Source organism: Euleptes europaea, chromosome 6 (genome assembly GCF_029931775.1).
Source record: "Euleptes europaea isolate rEulEur1 chromosome 6, rEulEur1.hap1, whole genome shotgun sequence".
NCBI lineage: Eukaryota > Metazoa > Chordata > Lepidosauria > Squamata > Sphaerodactylidae > Euleptes > Euleptes europaea.
Genome location: NC_079317.1, coordinates 4,878,752 through 4,900,260, shown reverse-complemented (window position 1 = coordinate 4,900,260; position 21,509 = coordinate 4,878,752). Strand labels below are relative to the sequence as shown.

At 47.7% G+C, this 21,509-nt stretch overlaps 1 protein-coding gene across 1 annotated transcript; it reads left to right on the top strand.

The window, feature by feature from the left end:
* Window positions 1-1,478: 1,478 nt before the first annotated feature.
* Window positions 1,479-21,047, top strand: LOC130478886 (zinc finger protein 107-like; the record flags this gene model as incomplete). The annotated part of the gene is given in 10 exon segments (XM_056851128.1): window positions 1,479-1,571; window positions 3,159-3,288; window positions 5,228-5,247; window positions 9,271-9,400; window positions 11,273-11,590; window positions 12,831-13,301; window positions 13,387-13,880; window positions 14,641-14,674; window positions 18,394-19,590; window positions 19,759-21,047. Coding segments are annotated over 10 exon segments (4,176 nt in total), but the record flags the coding sequence as incomplete, so codon positions are not given.
* Window positions 21,048-21,509: the final 462 nt, after the last annotated feature.

Below are 21,509 nucleotides of genomic sequence, written 5' to 3'. Positions count from 1 at the left end.
CAGATGTCAGTATTCTATTGGCTAGGGAATCTTCGCCATTGCAAACGTGCAGAAAGGCATGGAGTCAGAATGGCTTATTACCCTGTTCCTTTGTTAAAGTGTTAAACTTTGGAGCAGGATGTCCCAGTTACTTTTGAATCTCACAGAAGCAAGATGCCTGTTCTTTGCTCTCCTGACACAGACAAGGGGATTTAAGCCTTAGTACCTGCTAGCATTCCTAGCAAGATTTATAGGGAACTAGATGGAAAGATTGTTATTTGTTTTTACTCCATGTAACCCTCCCTATTTAGGAAAGTAAAGGATTTTTGTTTGAGTAAGAGAAAAGTCTTTGACTCTGTTTTATTTTTTGTTTGAGTAAGAGAAAAGTCTTTGACTCTGTTTTATTGTGTGCTTGACCTGATTCTCTCTAACCACAGTCACGATCCACTGGGCCTCGATTAAACTCTGCAAATACCCCTCCTCACAATGTCACCAGGCTCAGTAGAATTGCTTTTGTGTTGCTGGGATCATATAATCGTAGAGATGGAAAGGACCACCAGGGTCATCTAGTCCAGCCCCCTGCACAATGCAGGAAATTCACAACTACCTCCCCCACACCCCCACACCCCCCCCCCAGTGTGCAGGGGAGGGGATGCAGGGGAGGAGCCCTTGTGGGACTAATGGCTTGGGAAAAGTACATCCGATGTGCAATATGTGGCGTTAATGTGGGCCCACCTACCGGGGAACCACTTTATTTTTGAGCACTGTCATGCTTAATGCGCAGTAAGGTTTATTGTTTTCTGAGCGAAGGCACCTCTCCGTTGCCGTCTGAGCGTGGCGTCCAGGCTGCGCTGGATGGCGCTAACTGTTTGCAAAGTTGGGAGATGCAGGTGACTTTATGGTATTTTAATGCATGCTTTATTTCAATTTCATGAAGTCTTTCTGGCCCTCTCTTCGAAAAACTTTCAGTCCCTTTAAAATGCGCCCATGCCTGGAAAAGTGTGGTTGGCAGCTGGGGGACAAACAAAGCGGCTGCCAGAACCACCCCTGACCATCTGGGCAGAGAAGGTTCTCTTCCCCCATAGGGAGCTGCCCCACCCAGCCCCAGAGGAAGGAAGGAGGCAACCTCTCTTCTCCCACGGTCCCAAATACTTTGGGTTTAGGGTTGCCAACCTCCAGGGGAGGCCTGGAGCTCTCTGGGAACGGCAGCTGATCTCCAGCTCCCCTGGAGGAAAAGCCTGTTTTGGAGGGGGGGGGACTCTAGGGCATTGCACCCCACTGTGGACTCCCCCTCTTGAAACCCTGCCCCCCACGCAGGCTCCACCCCCAACTCTTTGGGATTTCCCCACGCGGATTGGGCTCCCCTCGGCTCCTCCTCCATTCATTCCGCCTGGGGCCGGTTGTCGCCGGGAACTACGTTTCCCAGAAGGCCTTGCGAGGGGCAATCCCCACGTGTCCTGGGTGCAGGAGGGGAGGGGGACAAAGGGGTCTGGGGGGCCATGGGGTCCCTCCGGGGGTCTCCTCCTCCTCCCCCTGCTCCTTCCCCCCGGCGGGAGGGGGAATCCGGCTCTTGCAGGTCTGCTGCGGGGGAGGTGAGTGGGGGGTTGCAGGGGGAGGTGGAGGGGGGCTTCCTGCAATGGGGGAGGTGCAAGAGGGGGAGGGGGCGTGGAGGGGGGGGCTTCCCCGGGCAAGATCTGGGCCTGGGGGGTGGTCGTGCTCCCCCCACTCTCACGTGTGTCCCAACCCACCAGCCCTGCCCCTCTTCCCTACTGAGCCCCCCGACCCTTTTGAGCCTGCGGACACCGTTGGGGGTTCAGACACTGCAGGGTGGGCGGCAGCAGCGAAATGGCAGCCGCAGGAGGGAGAGCCAGACCCCCCCCCAAATGGGGGCCAGAGCTGAGCTTCGGCCCCACTGTGAAGATCCTTTTCTGCGGAGGGGGGGGGGGTGCAGCTGCCGCCAAAGCAGCCTTTTTAAAAAATCTGCCCAGCCAATCAGGGAGAAGACCCGGCAGGAGAAAGAAAAAAAAGCCCCTCCTCTCTCCGTCCACTCCCCAAAAGCATTTGGTGGGCGCCAGAAAAGGTGTCGCGTTGGGGACCCCCGACCTAGGCGGACCCTGGTCTGATCGGGCTGCCTTCCTTGCCTGTCCTTGCTGGACCCCCAGCCCCCCTTGGCTGGCTGCACCCGCCGTGCCCTTTTCCCCACCCTCCGCAGGCTATAAACCCCCCAAGAGGCCTTTGGCCATGTTCTGCCCCTGTGATGGAAGGGGGCTTTGGGTGCGTGCGGTCAGTCATCGGGTTTTTCTGCGAGGAAGTTGTGACTTGCATCAGTTTTGCATTAGACTCTGTGCCCTGGCTGCAGCTAGAGGAGCTGTATTATTGCAACACTGGAGCAATAAATAAATGCCCACCTCTGTTCAATCAGTGGATTGAGCCCCTTGGAGCTGTATCAGTATCTGAACACATGGCATAGAGACGACTGTTGCACATGGACTTATTTTTATTTTTAGAGAGCCAGTGTAGTGGTTAAGAGCGGTGGTTTGGAGCAGTGGGCTCTGATCTGGAGAACAGGGTTTGATTGCCCACTCCTCCACGTGAGCAGCGGAGGCTAATCTGAAGAACTGGGTTTTTCCCCCCACTCCTGCACACAAAGACAGCTGGGTGACCTTGGGCTAGTCACAGCTCTCTCAGCCCCACCTCCCTCACAGGGTGTCTGTGGTGGGGAGGGGGAGGGAAGGTGATTGTAAGGCAGTTTGATTCTCCTTTAAGTGGTAGAGAAAATCAGCATATAAAAACCAACTTCTGCTTCTTCTTCCAGATATTTGAAAACGTTTTATAGAGACTTAATGGTAGATCTGCCACCACTGTCTCTGTGTATACTTTCATATAGTTTCTAGATTTTGAGTTTTCTCCTTGTCTGTTATTTTTCTTCTTCTTTTTAAAAATAATAAAAATAAATACATAAAGTGCCAACAAAATGGGCTCACTACCAATGCAGAGAAATCAAAGATCATGGTCTTTGCTAAAACTTGGAAATACATAAAGTATGCAATTTTTCTTGCCATCAGTTTGATGTATTACGTTATTTCACTCAACTGACTGGCCGATGGGGTTCTTCTTTCCCTCCTGAATGCTCAGAGACAGGAATAGAAGATCAGCTGGGCCATATTTTCCTCTTTCAGGGATCGCCGGTGTCCTTTGAGGAGGTGGCCGTGTTTTTCACGGTGGAGGAATGGGCTCTGCTGGATCCAGGCCGAAGAAAACTCTACCGGGAAGTTATGGAGGAAAATTACGAGACCGTGGGCTCTGTGGGTGAGGATCTTTTCCCTTTTACCAGGAATATGGAGGGGGGGCATCTTGCTTTGGCTCTCTTGAATTTCAGAACATACATTTTGTTTGCCACAGAAGAAAGAACGGAGCTCCCATACATGGGGATCTTACAGTGTCTAAAAAAGAGATCATAATGTTCATTGATGCTAATATATCGATGCTGTGAATGTGTCAATGAGGAGGGCTCTGATTGAGAGAGAGACACGATATCCTGTTAGGTTTCTGCTAGCACAGTGGCTCTCAACCTTTTTTGCTCCATTCCCCCCTTTCACTATTGAAAGACTGGACAATTCTACCAACTATTTTGTCAGATTGCACAGAGAAGCCATTGAAATTCATAAACATCAGCACAACTTTAACAGAAAAGAAGATTGTTTAAGAATGAATAAGGCTTGGCTTCCTGTTCTGAAAACTTCCAGACTAACAAAGACAACAGTCAACAATAGCCATGCAGATTAGCTTTGGATTACACACATTAACAGATCACTTTAGGATACAATGGTTCCATATTAACATACCATACCCTCATTAGCACATTATCTTGATACTTACAGGACAATGATTAGCACATTACCTTTGCAGGACAGTACTCAGCTCAAACCCAACCCCTTTCTGACTATATATTACTCTTCCTACACACTTGACACTGAGAGACACTGTCCTTCAGTGTTACTCCTCTGAAGATGCCTGCCACAGCTGCTGGCGAAACGTCAGGAAAGAAAATTCCAAGACCACGGTTACACAGCCCAGATAACCTACAAGAACCAACGAACTCTGACCGTGAAAGCCTTCGGCAGCTTAAATCGTTCTTCTGTCCTCCATGTTATCCTCACAACAACCCTGCAAGGTAGCTGACTGAGAGGGTATGCCTGGCCAAAGGTCACCCAGGAAGCATCCAGGAAGAGTCCTGGGTATTTGAAGCTGGGTCTCTGAGGTCCTTATCAGAAACTCTAACCGCTACACACCACTCTGGCTGTGTTAGCTCAGGGCAGCTCCCTTTGTTTGGTACAGGGGGGGATATTTTCCACCCACCCAGCCTGCACTTCTGCTGTTCTTCTCTATGGAGATACAAATTAGCTTATGTTGTTTTCCTCTCCTCCATTACACCTTACAGCAACCCTGTGAGGCAGGTCTGGCTGAGACCCAATGGTCCAAAGTCAGGCTGCAACCCTCAGTGGCATATTGGAGATTCGAACCCAGATCTCCACAGGCCTAGTCCGACATGCCAATGACTGCCACACGCAAGCTCTGCCGGGACAGAAAAGTGGTTCAACCCCCTGTGTTTTTTCATTGAGTGGATCTTTTCCACCCGCATGTCCCTGCTACTTGCAATTTCCTGAATTCTCATGAGTAAACCTTTGCGTCTGTTTCCAAGAACGGAGGGATGGAGCAGAGCTAATCTGTGGCAGGAGGGTCTGATTTGATTCCTTTTTGGCACTGCAAGTCGCATCCTTCTCCTGAAGCGGGTGGCCAGTTTTGAGATACCCGAGTTCTGTCTTCCTCCATCAGTCATGGCTTCCAAGGCAAGGGGTGGAGGAGTGGGGATTATGATTCCTTCCATGTTGCAATTCCTTCCATGTTTGGCATGACTTCTATGGGGGACACCTCATTTCCCACTGTGTCTCCGGTTCCACACTGTTTCCTTTTTGTTTGTGTGTGGTATAAGCCTTCCCCTCAGTGACAAGAGGTTCTTAGGGTAGCCAGTGGGAAGCCTTTGGGTGGGTCACTACTGAGAGGTAAGTTTTGTATTGAGCCTGAAGAGAATGGAGGTCACTGGAAAGGGAGGGGGGTTAAGAAAACCACAGAGATTTGTTTATTCATGTACATATGAAGCTAACCTCACATAATGACAAAGGTGCAACAAAACCTTCTTTTTTGCGTTCCATCTTCTTTTCATTCTCTTTGTGTTTTGCTGTTTCAGAGAACTACGTTTCCCAGAACGTAGCACCAGAGAGGTCAACCCAGGGGGCGGTTTTTCCTGGAGGAGGAGAAGGAAAAACATGGGATGTGGAATTCCCCAGGGCCTCTCTTGTCTCTTGTTTCCCCCGGCTGGAGGGAGAATTTGGCTCTTGCACATCTGCAGGAAAGGTGAGTTTAGGGTTTCCTCGACAGCTCTTGGGCAAGAATAGGGGAGGGAGAGAAATTCTGTGTGAACGGGAGTGGAAGTAGAAGAGGTGACCGGAGCAGAGAGAGAGAGAGAGAGAGATGCTTCCCTGACAAGGTCTGTGGTGGTCGGGGTGTGTGCTGAAGAACATACGAAAAGCCCCGCTGGATCAGACCCATGCCCATCAAGTCTAGCAGTCTGTTCACACCGTGGCCAACCAGGTGCCTCTAAGAAGCCCCCAAACAAGACAATTGCAGCAGCATCCTTTTTCTCTCTTGAACATGTTCCAGGCAACCAGCCTGCATTTGTGTTCTTATTAAAACTCAGGGGGACCCCCGTCTCACGCATCAGGGCTCCTTGTCTGTCCTTACTGGGCCCCGTATCGCACTGAACCCGCAGTGTCGTTTTTGCAAGCTCCACAGACTACCCCCCAAGGAGCCATTTGGGGCCATATTTTGCTCCTATGATGGACGAACTTTAAAAACCTTCTGTTGCCTCCTCTAGAGAATGTGATTCCGATGAGTGTCATTCTCAAGAAGGTTTCTGACTTCGTAGCTAGTCTGAAGCCAAGTCAGTCTTTATTATGGCCCACAGGCCATTCAAAAGCAGAGTACAACACTTAAAAACTAAAGTAGAAAACAGATTAAAACACTGATATAGAATTAATTAACTACGTAAAATCTCTCTATGGATCAGTTGTCTTACGTTACCTACTATTAAAAGGTCTGGGTAAATTATGAACTGGACGTTCTTTCAGCTGGTATTTTCATTGCAGAAGGTTGAAACTTGGCCACAGAAATGGTAATTCTTTGGTCAATCCCTGCCAGTAAGATTGCTGGAATCTTCTGCTCAGAGAACATTTTCTCATCGTCAGAGGAGTAACACTGAAGGACAGACAGGGTTACTCCTCTGAAGATGCCTGCCACAGTTGCTGGCGAAACGTCAGGAAAGAAAATACCAAGACCACGGTCACACAGCCCGGATAACCTACAAGAACCGGTAATTCTTTGGTCAACCCCTGCCAGTAAGATTGCTGGAATCATCTGCTCAGAGAACCTTTTCTCATCGGCCAACAGAGCTGCCAAGAAGTCAAAATGCGAAAACGCATGGTCACTTTATCCTCCTTTAATCTCTGTTTCAGCCAGGATCGAGAACATGCGTTTCGCCTAATGTGCGTTCGATCCTGGCTAAAACAGGGATTAAAGGAGGATAAAGCGACCATGCGTTTTCACCCAATGTGTGCCTGTGCATAAAACCACAGGGGAGAAACACGTGAGCCGGTGTCTCTGGAGGCAGAGAGAGGGGCTCGCCAAGGATCCCTCCAGAGAGTTGGTTGGTTTTCCTGAAAAGGGGAGGGGGCTTCAGTGACCACAGAGATAGCAGCTCCCACAGCCTTTAGTTTAATGTGTTTGTGTGGTTGGCCACTGTGTGAACAGAGTGCTGGACTTGATGGGCCTTGGTCTGATCCAGCATGGTTTTTTTCTTAGTGGCATTTAAACGCTACTTTCTCAGGAAGTGGGTTTTTTCCAGCTGCCGAAAGGCACGGCGGGAGGGGACCATTTTCTTAGGATCGCTGTGTTCTTTCAGGGCGCTAGTGTGGTGTAGTGGTTAAGAGTGGTGGTTTGGAGCGGTGGACTCTGATCTGGAGAACCGGGTTTGATTCCCCACTCCTCCTCATGAGCGGCGGAGGCTAATCTGGTGAACTGGGTTGGTTTCCCCGCTCTTCCACATGAAGCCAGCCGGGTGACCTCGGGCTAGTCACACTCTCTCAGCCCCACCTATCTCCCAGGGTGTCTGTTGTGGGGAGGGGAAGGGTAGGCAATTGTAAGCCGGTTTGATTCTTCCTTAAGTGGTAGAGAAAGTCGGCATATAAAAGCCAACTCTTCTTCATCATCATCCCTACCTTTTCCCCTCCCTCGCCCACATCACTCTACTCTGTGCACGTGGCCCCATCCGTGGAATATTCCCCACTGACCCCAGCATGCCCCCTCCCTTTGCGCCCACATTCTGTGCTGGGGGTCTGCCCCCCCCCTTGATGGGAGCCTCCACCTTAATCAGTGCTGTGGCCCCTTCTCTTCTTTGAATGCTGGGGCTTCCCAACGCAACACTCCACCCTCCTGTATCTTCGGGCACCTCGAGGACTTTGGATGGTGTACTGAGGCTGAGGCCCTGGTGTCCAGTAGGGTGCCCCACGCTCTCTTGGGACCATCGACTGGGGGAGGGACCTGTTCTAACTACGCAAGCAGCTTGGAGCGCATGATGCCTGTGGTGGCCTTTGTGTCTTCCATCCCCAACCCACCCACCTCGCACCCACCCACCTGCGCACCCACCCTTGCAGAGAGGCAGTTGTCAAAGCCAATGAATCTTTATTGGGGGGGGGAAAAGGAGTGTGGGATCGTCCAGCCTCTGTATCCACCTCTGGGTCTGCCATGACTTCGTATGCCCTTCACTCCTGTGGCGGCTGGGCAATCGGGCCGTTGTCCAACAGGAGGAGTTGTATGAAGGGGCCATTTTTGTAAATCTCCAGTCCAGCTGATCTGAACATTTGTGTGTGTGTGTGTGTGTGTGTGTGAAGGAGGGAATCTAATGCACCCTCCCGATCTGTGCTGCTGCCACCTTTCTGGCTTCTCGGGAGTAAATCCAGAATCTGTTTTGAGATCATACAATGGTCAGTCCTCACTTGGAATACTGCGTCCAGTTTTGGGCTCCACAATTTAAGGATGTTGACAAGTTGGAGCGTGTCCAGAGGAGGGCGACCAGAATGGTCAGAGGTCTGGAATCCATGCCCTATGAGGCGAGACTTAGGGAGTTGGGTTTGTTTAGTTTGGAGAAGAGAAGGTTGAGGGGAGACATGATAGCCATGTTTAAATATTTGAGGGGATGTGATGTTGATGAGGGAACTATCTTGTTCTCTGTTGCTCTAGAGGCTAGGACACGGAGTAATGGATTTAAACTAATAGAAAAGCGATTCCACCTAAACATTAGGAAGAACTTTCTGACAGCGAGGGCTGTTCGATGGTGGAGTCCCCGTCTTTGGAGATCTTTAAGCAGAGGCTGGATGGCCATCGGGAGTGCTTTGCTTGTGGGATCTTGCATGGCGGGGGAAGGGTTGGGGTCACTGGGGATGTGGGGGGGAGGTAGTTGTTATTTTCCTGCATTGTGCAGGGGGTTGGACTAGATGACCCTGGTGGTCCCTTCCAACTCTATGATTCTTTGATTGAAAATAGCTTACTTGAAGTTCAAGTGCAAGTTGTCCAAACTGCAGTCATTCCACAAGGCACAAATCTCTGGGAAGGACCCCGAGGCGGCATATGGGTACTGGATGTTCTGTGACCTGTATCCCTCACCTGTGAGGCCCCATCGATCGTATGCCCGGTGGTGGATACGCTTTGGGTCTGTTAGCAAAAAAATGGATCAAAAAACATGTGGACCTTAATTAGGCCCATTTATATTTACAGAGGTGGAGACAAGCTTTAGAGTAACACAGAAGGCCTCTGCAGACAAAAATGCTTAAAGCAGAAACCTTCTCTTGGAGTCACAGTTTCCATGTGTTTCTGGGGTGAAACGTTCAAGATGGTATAATGTCGGCTTTACGTTCAATTAGAATTGTTTTTTACTTTTAATTTGACTTGACCGAGAGAAGCCCAGTTCTTTGCAATTGTCTGCGTTTATATTCTTGGAGACTTCCAGTACATTATAACTGTCAGAGGGTGAAAAAAAAAACGAATGCAATTTTCCTTGCTGTAGATTTGATGTATGGCATTCTTTTAATCTAGAGTGGCTGATGGGGTTCTTCTTCCTTTGTTGGATGCTCAAGGTCAGAAATTGATGATGAACTGGGTCATATCTTCCTCTTTCAGAGATCCTCAGTGTCCTTTGAGGAGGTAGCTGTGGTCTTCACAGAGGTGGAATGGGTTCTGCTGGAACCAAGCCAAAGAAAACTCTTCTGGGAAGTTATGGAGGAAAATTATGAGACTGTCTCCTCTCTGGGTAAGAATCGTTTTCCTTTTATTATGAGCACGGAAGAGAAGGGAGGGGATGGCATCTTCCTTTGACACGCTTGAATTTCAGGAGACCATTCCCTTTGCCACAGAGGAAGGAATGGAACTCCCGCAGCTGGGGATGTTACGGCGCCAGAAAAGGAAAGCACTAAATATTTGCGTGCATTTCTGCCTGTCAGGGAATATCTCTCTGGAAGCTTGGAAGAACGGGGAGGTACATTCTGGCCTCCTTTGCCCCCCTGCCCAAGACAGGAAACTCCCCCCCCACACTTCCTTCCCCTGGAAGTTCTTGGTGTTCAGCTGTACTCCTGCTTTGGCACTTTCTGCTTTAACGTTCACCAGTACTCGTTTCAAATTTGTTTTCTGCCAATTATGTGGTATCATCAGCATATCTCAAGTTACTAATGTTCCTACCCCCAATTTTCACTCTACCTTCATCTAAATCTAATGCTTCTTTCCTTATGATGTGTTCTGTATATAAATTCAATAGATAGGGACATAAAATACATCCTTGTCTGCAAGCCAATTGAAAACCAATCTTTCCCTCCATATTCTGTCCTAACAGTAGCGTCTTGTCCAGAGTCCAAGTTGCTCATCAAAACAATCAGATGCTGTGGCACACCCATTTCCTTTAAAGCCAACCATGGTTTTTCATGATCCACACAGTCAAAAGCTTTGCTGTAATCTATGAACCACAAGCTGATTTTCTTCTGAAATTCTCATATGCTCCAGTAACCAACATAAATTTGCAATATGATCTCTAGTGCCTTTTCCTTTTCAGGATCCAGCCTAAATATCAGGCATTTTTCATTCCATGTATGGTAACAATCTTTGTTGTAAGATTTTGAGCATTACTCGTGTGAAAAAATTATGTGATGGTCTGACAGTTGCTGCACTCTTTGATGTTTCCTTTTTTTGGGAACTGGAATGTAAATTGACCGTTTCCAGTCTGTAGGACAGTAGTTTCTTTTCCATATTTGTTGGCATATTCTTAACAAGATTTTGATGATTTCCATTTCTGTGGCTTGGAATAGCTCCATTGATTTTCCATCTGCTCCTGGTGATTTGTTTCTCCCAAGCGCTCTCAGTGCAGCTTTCACTTCACTTTCTAAAACTGCAGGTTCTTCTTCCAAAGATTCTTCTTGGAAGGAATCTGTCATCCTTTCATTTCTTCCGTTTACTTCTTCAGTGCATTGTTCCCACTTTTTCTTTATTTTCTCTTGTTCAGTTAATGTATTTCCATGTTGATCTTTCAGCTTGCCTAATCGTGCTTTAGATTTCCCTTTGATTTCTTGGATCTTATGGAACAGATCTCTTGTTCTTCCTTTTTGCTTTTTCTCTTCTCTTTCTTTACACTGGTTATTATAATAGTTTCCTTTGTCTCTACGTGCATGTCACTGGAACACTGCATTTAGACTTTTGATTCTGTTTCTGTCCCCTTTTACTTTTGCTTCTCTTCTATCTTTAGCAATTTTAAGGGTTTTCCCGCTCTGAGAAGAAAGGGCATCTTGGAGCTCGGGTTTTCCCGCCCTTTGCTCGGGGAGGCAGGACCAAAAATCTGGCTTCCTGTCTCCTTGGCGGGAAAGCCTCGACTTCCCCACTTTCAATCCTGCCTCCCTGGGGAGAGCTCGCTCTTTGCAGACCTCTGCAAATAATCTCTTTAGGACGTCTTTTTTCATCTTTGGTCTTTTCTTTTCACCTTTACTATCCTATATTTTATATATATAAAAAAAGATTCTTGCTGTCTTCTTTTCTGCGGCTTTACCCTGGCCCCACAAAATGGCGGCTGAATTTGCCGCAGCTGCGTCAGTCCCAAGAGAGGACGACTTACTTTCAATTGAGGTCTACGATCCCTCCCTAGGTCCTCAAATAGAGTCCTCCGGTGGCCGCCCGGATGGTCCACTGTGGACTGGGAAGCCTGTAAGTGCGGCTGCCGCCCAAAGCACCACCGCCGCCAAAACCGCCGCCGCCGCTAAAGCCACCGCCGCCAATACCACTGCCGGTAAGCGCAAAAGGAAGGACGTGGGCGGCTCTCCTAAAAGAAGCAACAGGCGGCCTAAGGACCCAAAGCATAGCTCAGGTGTCCTGTTGGCTGATTCTGCCGACCTTCCCTCCACCTCTCGGGCAGTTGAGGCGCCAGACCTCGTCAGCTCACGGCAGCCCCAGGGATCGTCGGATGGTAACGTACCCGCGCCTGGGGCTCTGGCAACGGGGGGAATATTTTCTCTGGGCAACCTTGAAGCGGCCATTGAGAGGGTGTTGGAAAGGAGGGAGTCAAAACGGGCTGCCCTATCCAAGATCTCAGCCCCTCACAGGGAAACCCGGGCCAGATCTCCCACAAGATCACACAAGGGGAACCGAGAGGAGTCTCCTTCTCTATCCCCTTGCAGCAATCCTGACTGCAATCGTGCTTGGCCTACCAAGGCAGCTCTTAAGGCTCCTTGTATCTACATCCATACAGCCAGGGATGATGCCTCTCTCTATTCACCTTCACAGGCTGCAGACAGAGAGGAGGGAGAGTATGATTCCAAGGCTGAGGATCCCAAAGATCAAGGAGAAGATCAGCCTTGCCTTTTCTCCCATGATGACTATCAGGCCTTACTTTCCAAGGCCTTAATTGCCTTAGAGTTAAATCAAGAGGCAGCCTCTAAGCCTGAGGATCCCCAATCTGAGTCATGGCCAGTGGGTACGAAGGATTATTTTCCCCAAGGTTCTTCCCAGGTTAAAAGAGTCCCTCTTCCAAGTTATTTTGTTAAACTCATCAAGACTGAGTGGGACAAGCCAACCTAGAACAGACAGTTCCCTGGGTCCATTAAAAGGCTTTATGAAATGACTCCTCCTGCGATGGAACTTCTCAGTCTGCCTGCAGTTGATGTCCCTGTAGCATCTCTTCAGGCACCAGACGGACTATCTGAGGAGGGAGGGACGGTGATCAAGGATCAGCTTGATCGCAAGATGGAATTTCTCACTAGGAAAGTACATGAGTCCTCTGCTCTGGCTATTCAGGCTACCGCATCTGCTGCCATTATATCCAGAGCGTCCATAGCCTGGGCAAAAAAGATTTCCCAACTCATGGGGGAATCAGACAGAAGGATTTCTGATGGCATGGCTAGGTTAATCAAGGCTTCTTCCTTTTTAGCTGACGCCTCCCTTGATGCTTTTATCTTTCTCAGCCAGGTCTATGTCTTCTAGTGCCGTTATTCGCAGGGCCCTCTGGCTCAGATCTTGGCAAGTAGAGACCAAGACAAAGTCTGGTCTTTTGGCTTATCCACTCCATCAGGTAAACCTTTTGGCGAGCGCTTGCATAAAATGCTGGCTGAGACCAAAGATAAAAAGCGTATGATGCCCAAGTCATCTAAGAAGGAATCAAAAGGTTTTTCTCATTCCTTTTGATCCTCCCATACCCTGTCTTGATTCAGGCAGGATCAGAGAAGGCCCTTCTCTTCCTGGTCTAATAACCGCCAGCAGTTTAGAAGGCAAGGTCGTTACAATCGCCCCTTCCAGCAGAACCAGTTCAGGGGCAAAGGGGACAAGTTCCAGAAAGCTGCCAAACAATGACGCCATGGATGTTCCTGTGGGCGGAAGACTTCAAACTTTCCACTCTCAGTGGGTGGGATCCCAGATGGACGCCTGGGTCCTACAAATTGTACAACACGGCTACTCAGTAGAGTTCCGAACCACCCCACCAGACCGCTTCATCCCTTCCCCAATATCGATGTCTCAGGCCAAGCAATTGAGAACTATGGAGGCCATCAACCATCTTATCACGATGGGTGCAGTAGAAGCAGTACCCGCAGCAGAACGATTCACAGGAGTGTACTCCACCTTTTTCACAGTTCCAAAGAAGACCGGGGACTGGAGGGCCATCCTTGATCTGAAGTTTTTCAATTGTACATACCCTCGAAGCACTTCAGGATGGAACCCTTCTATCAATCATTCAAGCTCTCAAGCACGGTTCCTTCATGACCTCCATAGATCTCAAGGAAGCCTATTTGCACATTCCCATTGCTCTTCAGCATCGCCGCTTTTTGAGATTCGCCTATGGGAAGAAACATCTGCAGTTCAAGGCCCTTCCTTTCGGTCTTGGTCCTGCCCTGGGCATGTTCACCAAGGTGCTAGTCACCCTTGTTGCAGAGCTTCGTCGAGAGGCTATCCAAATCCATCTGTATCTCGACGACCTGCTCATCTGTGCTCCGTCAGAGGTGACATCGCGCTCCCACACCAAAAGAGTTGTTCAATTACTCGAAGACCACGGGTTCATAGTGAACTTCGCCAAAAGTCAGATGGTGCCTTCTCAGAGCCTCCAACATCTGGGCGTAATCATAAACACGGCTGTCGACACAATTTATCTCCCGGAAGACAAAGTTGTAAAGATCTCAAGCAGAGCCATGCAGATTGCCAAGGCTCGGAAATCCCTACTCCTGTCACTAGCGAGCCTGCAGGGACTGGTGATATCCAGCATTGTAGCGGTACCCTGGGCCCGTTTTCACGCTCGACCCCTGCAATGGCTTCTAAAGCCACATCAACATGCCATTGTCAAGAAGAACAACAAACTAATTCCATTAACCCACCAAGTCAGACAGAGTCTTCATTGGTGGACTCATACTCCCAACCTCCGCATGGGAAAGCGGTTCATTTTGCCAGATCCATTACAACTCTTCACGGACGCCTCCCTATCGGGCTGGGGGGCAACCCTAGGAGAAGAAACAGTGCAAGGCGTCTGGAGTACCATGAACAGAACATGCACATAAATGTTCTGGAGCTACGGGCAGTCTTTTTGGCACTTCGACATTTTCAACACCTAATTCAGGGTCAGAATATTCTTATCAGGACCGACAGTGTTGCAACAAAAACTCACCTGAACAAACAGAGGGGATCCAGGTCTTCCACAATGCATCCGGAAGCCAAAAGGATTTTCAGGTGGGCAGAAAGACATCTCTTACACATTCAGGCAGAGCACAACCAAGGTGTTCAGAATGTTCAGGCCGACTAGCTGAGTCATCATTCCATAGACGAGGGAGAATGGTCCCTCTCTCTTCAAGCCTTTCAGATGGTGAACCAGAGATTCGGTCCTCTCCTAGTGGACCTTTTTGCCTCGAATCTGAACCACCAGCTACCCAGATTCTATTCCAGATTTTACCATCCTCGGGCAGAACAGACGGATGCCCTTCTGTCCCCCTGGCCCCGGGGAACTCTGTATGCCTTTCCCCCTCTTCCTATTCTCCCAAGAGTTATCAGGAAGATAAGATCCGAGGGGGGCACGGTGATTCTGATCACTCCGGGTTGGCCACGAAGACCCTGGTTCTCGGATCTGATGCACATGTCAACTCAGAAACCCTGGCGAATACTGCTTCTGCCAAATCTACTCCAGCAGGGTCCTATCATCCATCCCGACCCAGCCTGGTTCAAACTCAATGAGTGGACATTGAAAGGCTCAGATTAACACAACTAGGTCTAGGTCCAGAAGTCATTTCCACTATTCTTGAGGCCAGACGTCCTTCAACAAGGAGGATTTACGAATACACTTGGAAGACGTTCACCAGATGGTGTCGTAGGAAGGATATAGACCCCTTAAGCGTGGATCTCTCCTCACTTCTCGCCTTTCTGCAAGATGGAGTTCGGCAGAATCTAAGAGCAGCTACCTTGAGAAAGCAGGTCTCCATCATTGCCACTATTGTCCCAATTATGGACGGTCATCAATTGGCCTCTCATCCCCAGGTTAAAGCCTTCATTAAGGGCGTTTCTCAATTACATCCACCTTCCATTCATCGGTTTCCCTCAGGGCGTTGACCCAGAAGCCTTTCGAACCTCTACAGGATGTTCCATTACAATTCCTGGGTATGAAGACTATCTTTCTCACCGCTGTCACCTCAGCGAGAAGGATCTCGGAATTGGGGGCACTTTCAATCAGGAAAGAGCTCTGTATCATTCAACAGGACAAAGTCGTTTTACGCCTCGATCCCACTTTCATCCCCAAGGTCAATACCACCTTTCATCCTCAACAGGAGATACTACTACCATCTTTCTGTCCGAATCCAGCTAATTCTAAGGGAAAAGACTGGCATGTTCGAAGGGCTATAAAAATCTATATTAGACGGATTGCATCCTTCAGATTATCGGACTCTCTTTTTATTTCTGTTTCTACCCCTAACCGGGGTAGGCGATTGTCTCGACCTTCCCTAAGCCGGGCGATCAAGCACTGTATCTCTGAAGCCTACCTGGCCAGTAAAGTTTCCATTCTTTCAGGCATCACAGCACATTCTGTCCGCAGCGCTGCAACCACAGCAGCCATGAGTCATCAGGCCTCCGTGGAGGAAATATGTAAGGCAGCCACATGGTCCAGCGTGTCCACCTTTATCCGTCACTACCCCATTGATTCCTTCGCATCCGCTGAGGCGGCGTTCGGCCATAGAGTGCTACAGCACGTGGTCGAGGAAAATTAAAAATTTAATCCCACCCGGGTAGTCTACAGCTCTTGGACATCCCGAGCTCCAAGATGCTCTTTCTTCTCAGAGCGGGAATGTAGCCTTGTTACTCACCGAGAGGGCTCTTTCCGCTCTGAGGAAGAAGGGCATCTGGCCCCACCCAAAATAATTCGGCTAATGCTGTTTTCTCAAACTGCATCACTCAAAATTCCTTCTGCTTGCCCACAGGCATGATGAATTGATTAACATGGGCTTTCACTTACCTTGTCAGAAAGGTCAATGTTCTTATTCCTTTTCCTATGTGAGTGGTGTTCTGTATGTCTACTTTACTGCTAAGTAGGCCTACTATTCTGTCTAGTTACTTTATTATCAATACGAACTTGTTGTTTACATGTTAGTTGTATTCCGTACCTATATTGGTTCTGGTTTATCAATGTTTCTTCTAGTTATTCTCTAGTTATTGCTCCTGTCTATAGCTTCGACTCCTTAAAAAATGGTAGTCGAGGCTTTCCTGCCAAGGAGACAGGAAGCGAGATTTTTGGTCCTGCCTCCCTGAACAAAGGGCGGGAAAACCCGAGCTCCAAGATGCCCTTCTTCCTCAGAGCGGAAAGTGCCCTCTCGGTGAGTAACAAGGCTACATTCTCAGTCAATCGGTCGAGCCTTTTCATTTCTTTTGGCTACAGGAATAGTACTTGTGCATTCTTCCTTGATAATATCTCTTGTTTCAACCCATAGTTCTTCTGGTTCTCATTCAGTTTAACTTAGTAATGCAAATCTGTTCTTTACCTGATCTTTAAAATCTTCAGGAATGCTGCTGAAATTGTATTTTGGCACTATGAATGTTTTGATGTTTTTCTTCAGTTTTATTCTAATTTTTGATATTAACAATTCATGATCTTTACCACAGTCGGCTCCTGGTCCTATTTTAGCAGAGAGAAGAAAGCTGCTCCATCTTCTGCTTACAATGATGTCATCTATTTGATTTCTATACTGCTGTCCAGTGATGCCCTTGTATACAATGTTCGTGATGGACAAATTGTTGTCTTCACAGAATTCTAGGAGTCGTTCTCCTGCTTCATTTCATGCTCCAAATCTGCCACCAATATTTGATTCTGCTTTGTTTCCTACTTTTGCATTCCATTCACCTGTGATTATCAGCACATCTTATTCTGGCATGTGATCCATTTCTTCCTGGACACTTTCATAAAAGCTTTCCGTTTCTTCCTCATAAGCATCTGTAGTTAAGGCATTAATTTGAATTTGCATTATAGCCCCTGACTGCTTGTGCTACATCTTGCCTCACTATTAAAGCAACTCCATTTCTTCTGTTTTTGTCATGCCTTGAGTAAAACACTTTGTAATTTTCTGACTGACAATGTCCTAATCCAGTCCAGTTTAGTTCATTCACTCCCAGGACTGAAATGTTGCACCCCAAGACCGCATTAGCCTCTTTTGCCCCTGCCTCACACTCAATGCTCATATTCAGCTTACACTCCATCCGTACCCCAAGATCATGTTCAGGCATGCTACTACCCAGAAGGGCTGTGTAGTTGCACATGGGTGGGGCTTCCAGACGATGATTCAAAAAGCGATTGTTTCCCTCCTAATGCGAGGGTGTCATAAATACAGCCCGGGGGCCGTATCCAGCCCCTTGAGAGCTCTTATCTGGCCTGCCAGGCCGTTACCCATCCCCCCAGTCTCAATCTGGACCTGCAAGGCATGGCCCAACCAAGTGACATTTATGTCACATCCATCCCTTGTAACAAATGAGTTCAACACTCCTGCCCTAATGTTATATAATTCTCCTGTCTAGACATTAGGAAGAACTTTCTAACAGTTAGAGCAGTTCCTCGGTGGAACAGGCTTCCTCGGGAGGTGGTGAGCTCTCCTTCCCTGGAGGTTTTTAAGAAGAGGCTAGATGGCCATCTGTCAGCAGTGCTGATTCTGTGACCTTAAGCAGATGATGAGAGGGAGGGCATCTTGGCCATTTTCTGGGCATGGAGTAGGGGTCACTGGGGTTGTGGGGGAGGAGGTAGTTGTGAACTTCCTGCATTGTGCAGGGGGTTGAACCAGATGACCCTGGTGGTCCCTTCCAACTCTATGATTCAGAAGTCTATCCTCCATCCAGTATGCGTATTCCTCATTTTTGTCCCGCAGATGTAAAACTTGATACTTTCCCTTGTTGAATTTCATCTTGTTCACATCTGCCCACTTTTCCAGTGTGCTTAGATCTTGCTGAATTCCATCTCTATCTTCTGGGGGTGTTTGCTGCTCCTCCCAATTTGGTGTTATCTGTAAATTTAATGATTAGTCCCTCAGATTTTTCTGCAAACCTGGGTTTCCAGAAATATCTGTCTTGTCTGTCCATGGCTCCAGCCTCCAGATTTAAGTCTGTCCACATTGTTGTGTAAAGAAAAGGAAAACAATGTATTTAAAGACACTTCTCTTTAAAAAGCATTTCTTTTCCCGTTCTGTGTGCTTCCTACATGAAGACATGTACCTGCTAACTGGTATTTCTAAATTTTATTCTTTTTATATTTCTATCTCTCTTTTGCAGTTCCAGAAGGGAGGGAGATGGTGGAGAATGAATCTGCAAGGGTGGTCGTGGGAAAAGACGAAGATCTGCATGGGGAAGCAAAATCTGGGAATCAAGTGGTACCAAGGCGAGAGTGCAAAAGGAAAAGGAAAGCAAAAGAGAAGCAGAGGAAGAAATTGGGTGGCTGTCAGAGCACAAAACAAAGTGACGTCTCAGCCCAAGAAGAAATGAAGAAGAGAAAGATAAGGGATAAGGGGTCCGTAAAAGAGACAAGGATCGGCTATAAATTTAGTGTTAAAGCATGTCAGAATGGTACAGTGTGCGGGAAAACATATAAATGCTTGGAATGTGGAAAGAGCTTCAGTACACTAACTACATATGAAAGGACACATACAAGAAAGAAGCCATGTAACAGCCTGGAGTGTGGAAAGTGCTTATCTCAAAATGCCAACGTAACTCAGCATCAAAGGGCTCACACAGGGGAGAAGCCATATAAATGCCTGGAGTGTGGAAAGTGCTTCTCTTGGAGTGGTGGCCTAACTAAACATCAAAGGGTTCACACAGGGGAGAAGCCGTATAAATGCCTGGAGTGTGGAAAGTGCTTCTCTCATAGCTCCTCCCTAACTAATCATCAAAGTGTTCACACAGGGGAGAAGCCATATAAATGCCTGGAGTGTGGAAAGTGCTTCTCTTGGAATAGTGAACTAACTAAACATCAAAGGGTTCACACAGGGGAGAAGCCATATAAATGCCTGGAGTGTGGAAAGTGCTTCTCTTGGAGTGGTGGCCTAACTAAACATCAAAGGGTTCACACAGGGGAGAAGCCGTATAAATGCCTGGAGTGTGGAAAGTGCTTCTCTCATAGCTCCTCCCTAACTAATCATCAAAGTGTTCACACAGGGGAGAAGCCATATAAATGCCTGGAGTGTGGAAAGTGCTTCTCTGGGAATGGCCATCTAACTCAACATCAAAGGCTTCACACAGGGGAGAAGCCTTATAAATGCCTGGAGTGTGGAAAGTGCTTCTCTCGGAATGACAACCTAACTAAACATCAAAGGGTTCACACAGGGGAGAAGCCATATAAATGCCTGGAGTGTGGAAAGTGCTTCTCTCAAAATGGCCAACTGACTCAGCATCAAAGGGTTCACACAGGGGAGAAGCCATATAAATGCCTGGAGTGTGGAAAGTGCTTCTCTCAAAATGGCCAATTGACTCAGCATCAAAGGGTTCACACAGGGGAGAAGCCATATAAATGTCTGGAGTGTGGAAAGTGCTTCTTTCAGAAAGGCGAACTAACTCAACATCAAAGCGTTCACACAGCGGAGAAGCCTTATAAATGCCTGGAGTGTGGAAAGTGCTTCTCTTGGAGTAGTGCCCTAACTAAACATCAAAGGGTTCATACAGGGGAGAAGCCATATAAATGCCTGGAGTGTGGAAAGTGCTTCTCTCAGAGTAGCGACCTAACTAAACATCAAAGAGTTCACACAGGGGAGAAGCCATATAAATGCCTGCAGTGTAGAAAGTGCTTCTCTCAGAGTAGTGACCTAACTAACCATCAAAGGCTTCACACAGGGGAGAAGCCATATAAATGCCTGGAGTGTGGAAAGTGCTTCTCTTGGAGTAGTGTTGTAACTAAACATCAAAGGCTTCACACAGGGGAGAAGCCATATAAATGCCTGGAGTGTGGAAAGGGCTTCTCTCAGAGTAGCAACCTAACTCAACATCAAAGGGTTCACAGAGGGGAGAAGCCATATAAATGCCTGGAGTGTGGAAAATGCTTCTCTCGGAATAACCATCTATCTGAACATCAAAGGGTTCACACAGGGGAGAAGCCATATAAATGCCTGGAGTGTGGAAAGTGCTTCTCTGGGAATGGCCATCTAACTCATCATCAGAGGGTTCACACAGGGGAGAAGCCATATAAATGCCTGCAGTGTGGAAAGTGCTTCTCTCAGAATAGCATCCTAACTCAACATCAAAGGGTTCACACAGTGGAGAAGCCATATAAATGCCTGGAGTGTGGAAAGTGCTTCTCTCGGAATGACCATGTATCTGAACATCAAAGGGTTCACACAGGGGAGAAGTCATATAAATGCCTGGAGTGTGGAAAGTGCTTCTCTGGGAATGGCCATCTAACTCGTCATCAAAGGGTTCACACAGGGGAGAAGCCTTACAAATGTCTGGAGTGTGGAAAGTGCTTCTCTCGGAATGACATCCTAACTAAACATCAAAGGGTTCACACAGGGGAGAAGCCATATAAATGCCTGGAGTGTGGAAAGTGCTTCTCTCAAAATGGCCAACTGACTCAGCATCAAAGGGTTCACACAGGGGAGAAGCCATATAAATGTCTGTAGTGTGGAAAGTGCTTCTTTCAGAAAGGAGAACTAACTCAACATCAAAGGGTTCACACAGGGGAGAAGCCTTATAAATGCCTGGAATGTGGAAAGTTTTTTATTTGGAAAAGCTACCTAACTGTACATCAAAGGGTTCACACAGGGGAGAAGCCGTATAAATGCCTGGAGTGTGGAAAGTGCTTCTCTTGGAATGCACAACTAAGTACACATCAGAGCATTCACAGAGAGGAGAAGCCATATAAATGTCTGGAGTGTGGAAAGTGCTTCTCTAAGAATATCAACCTAACTCAACATCAAAGGGTTCACACAGTGGACAAGCCATATAAATGCCTGGAGTGTGGAAAGTGCTTTTCTCGGAATGACCAACTATCTGAACATCAAAGGGTTCACAGTGGAGAAGCCACATAAATGCCTGGAGTGTGGAAAGTGCTTCTCTCAGAATGGCAACCTAACTAGACATCAAGAGGTGCACAGAGAGGAGAAGCCATATAAATGCCTAGAGTGTGGGAAGTGCTTCTCTCAGAATGGCACCCTAACTAAACATCAGAAGGTCCACAGGGGAGAAACCACATGAAATAATGGAGTGTGGAATGAGATTCTTTCACAGCCGTAACCTTCCCTTACACCCCAATGAGTCTAACCAGCTTAACTCACCTCATTGGAGCTGAAAAAATGCTGTGTAACACTGTAGGATTCTCCAGAGAAGACTAAAGTTTGATGAAAGGCTACTGAAGACAAATGGGTTTCTAAATAGAATCACAGAATTATATAATGTATCTAGTC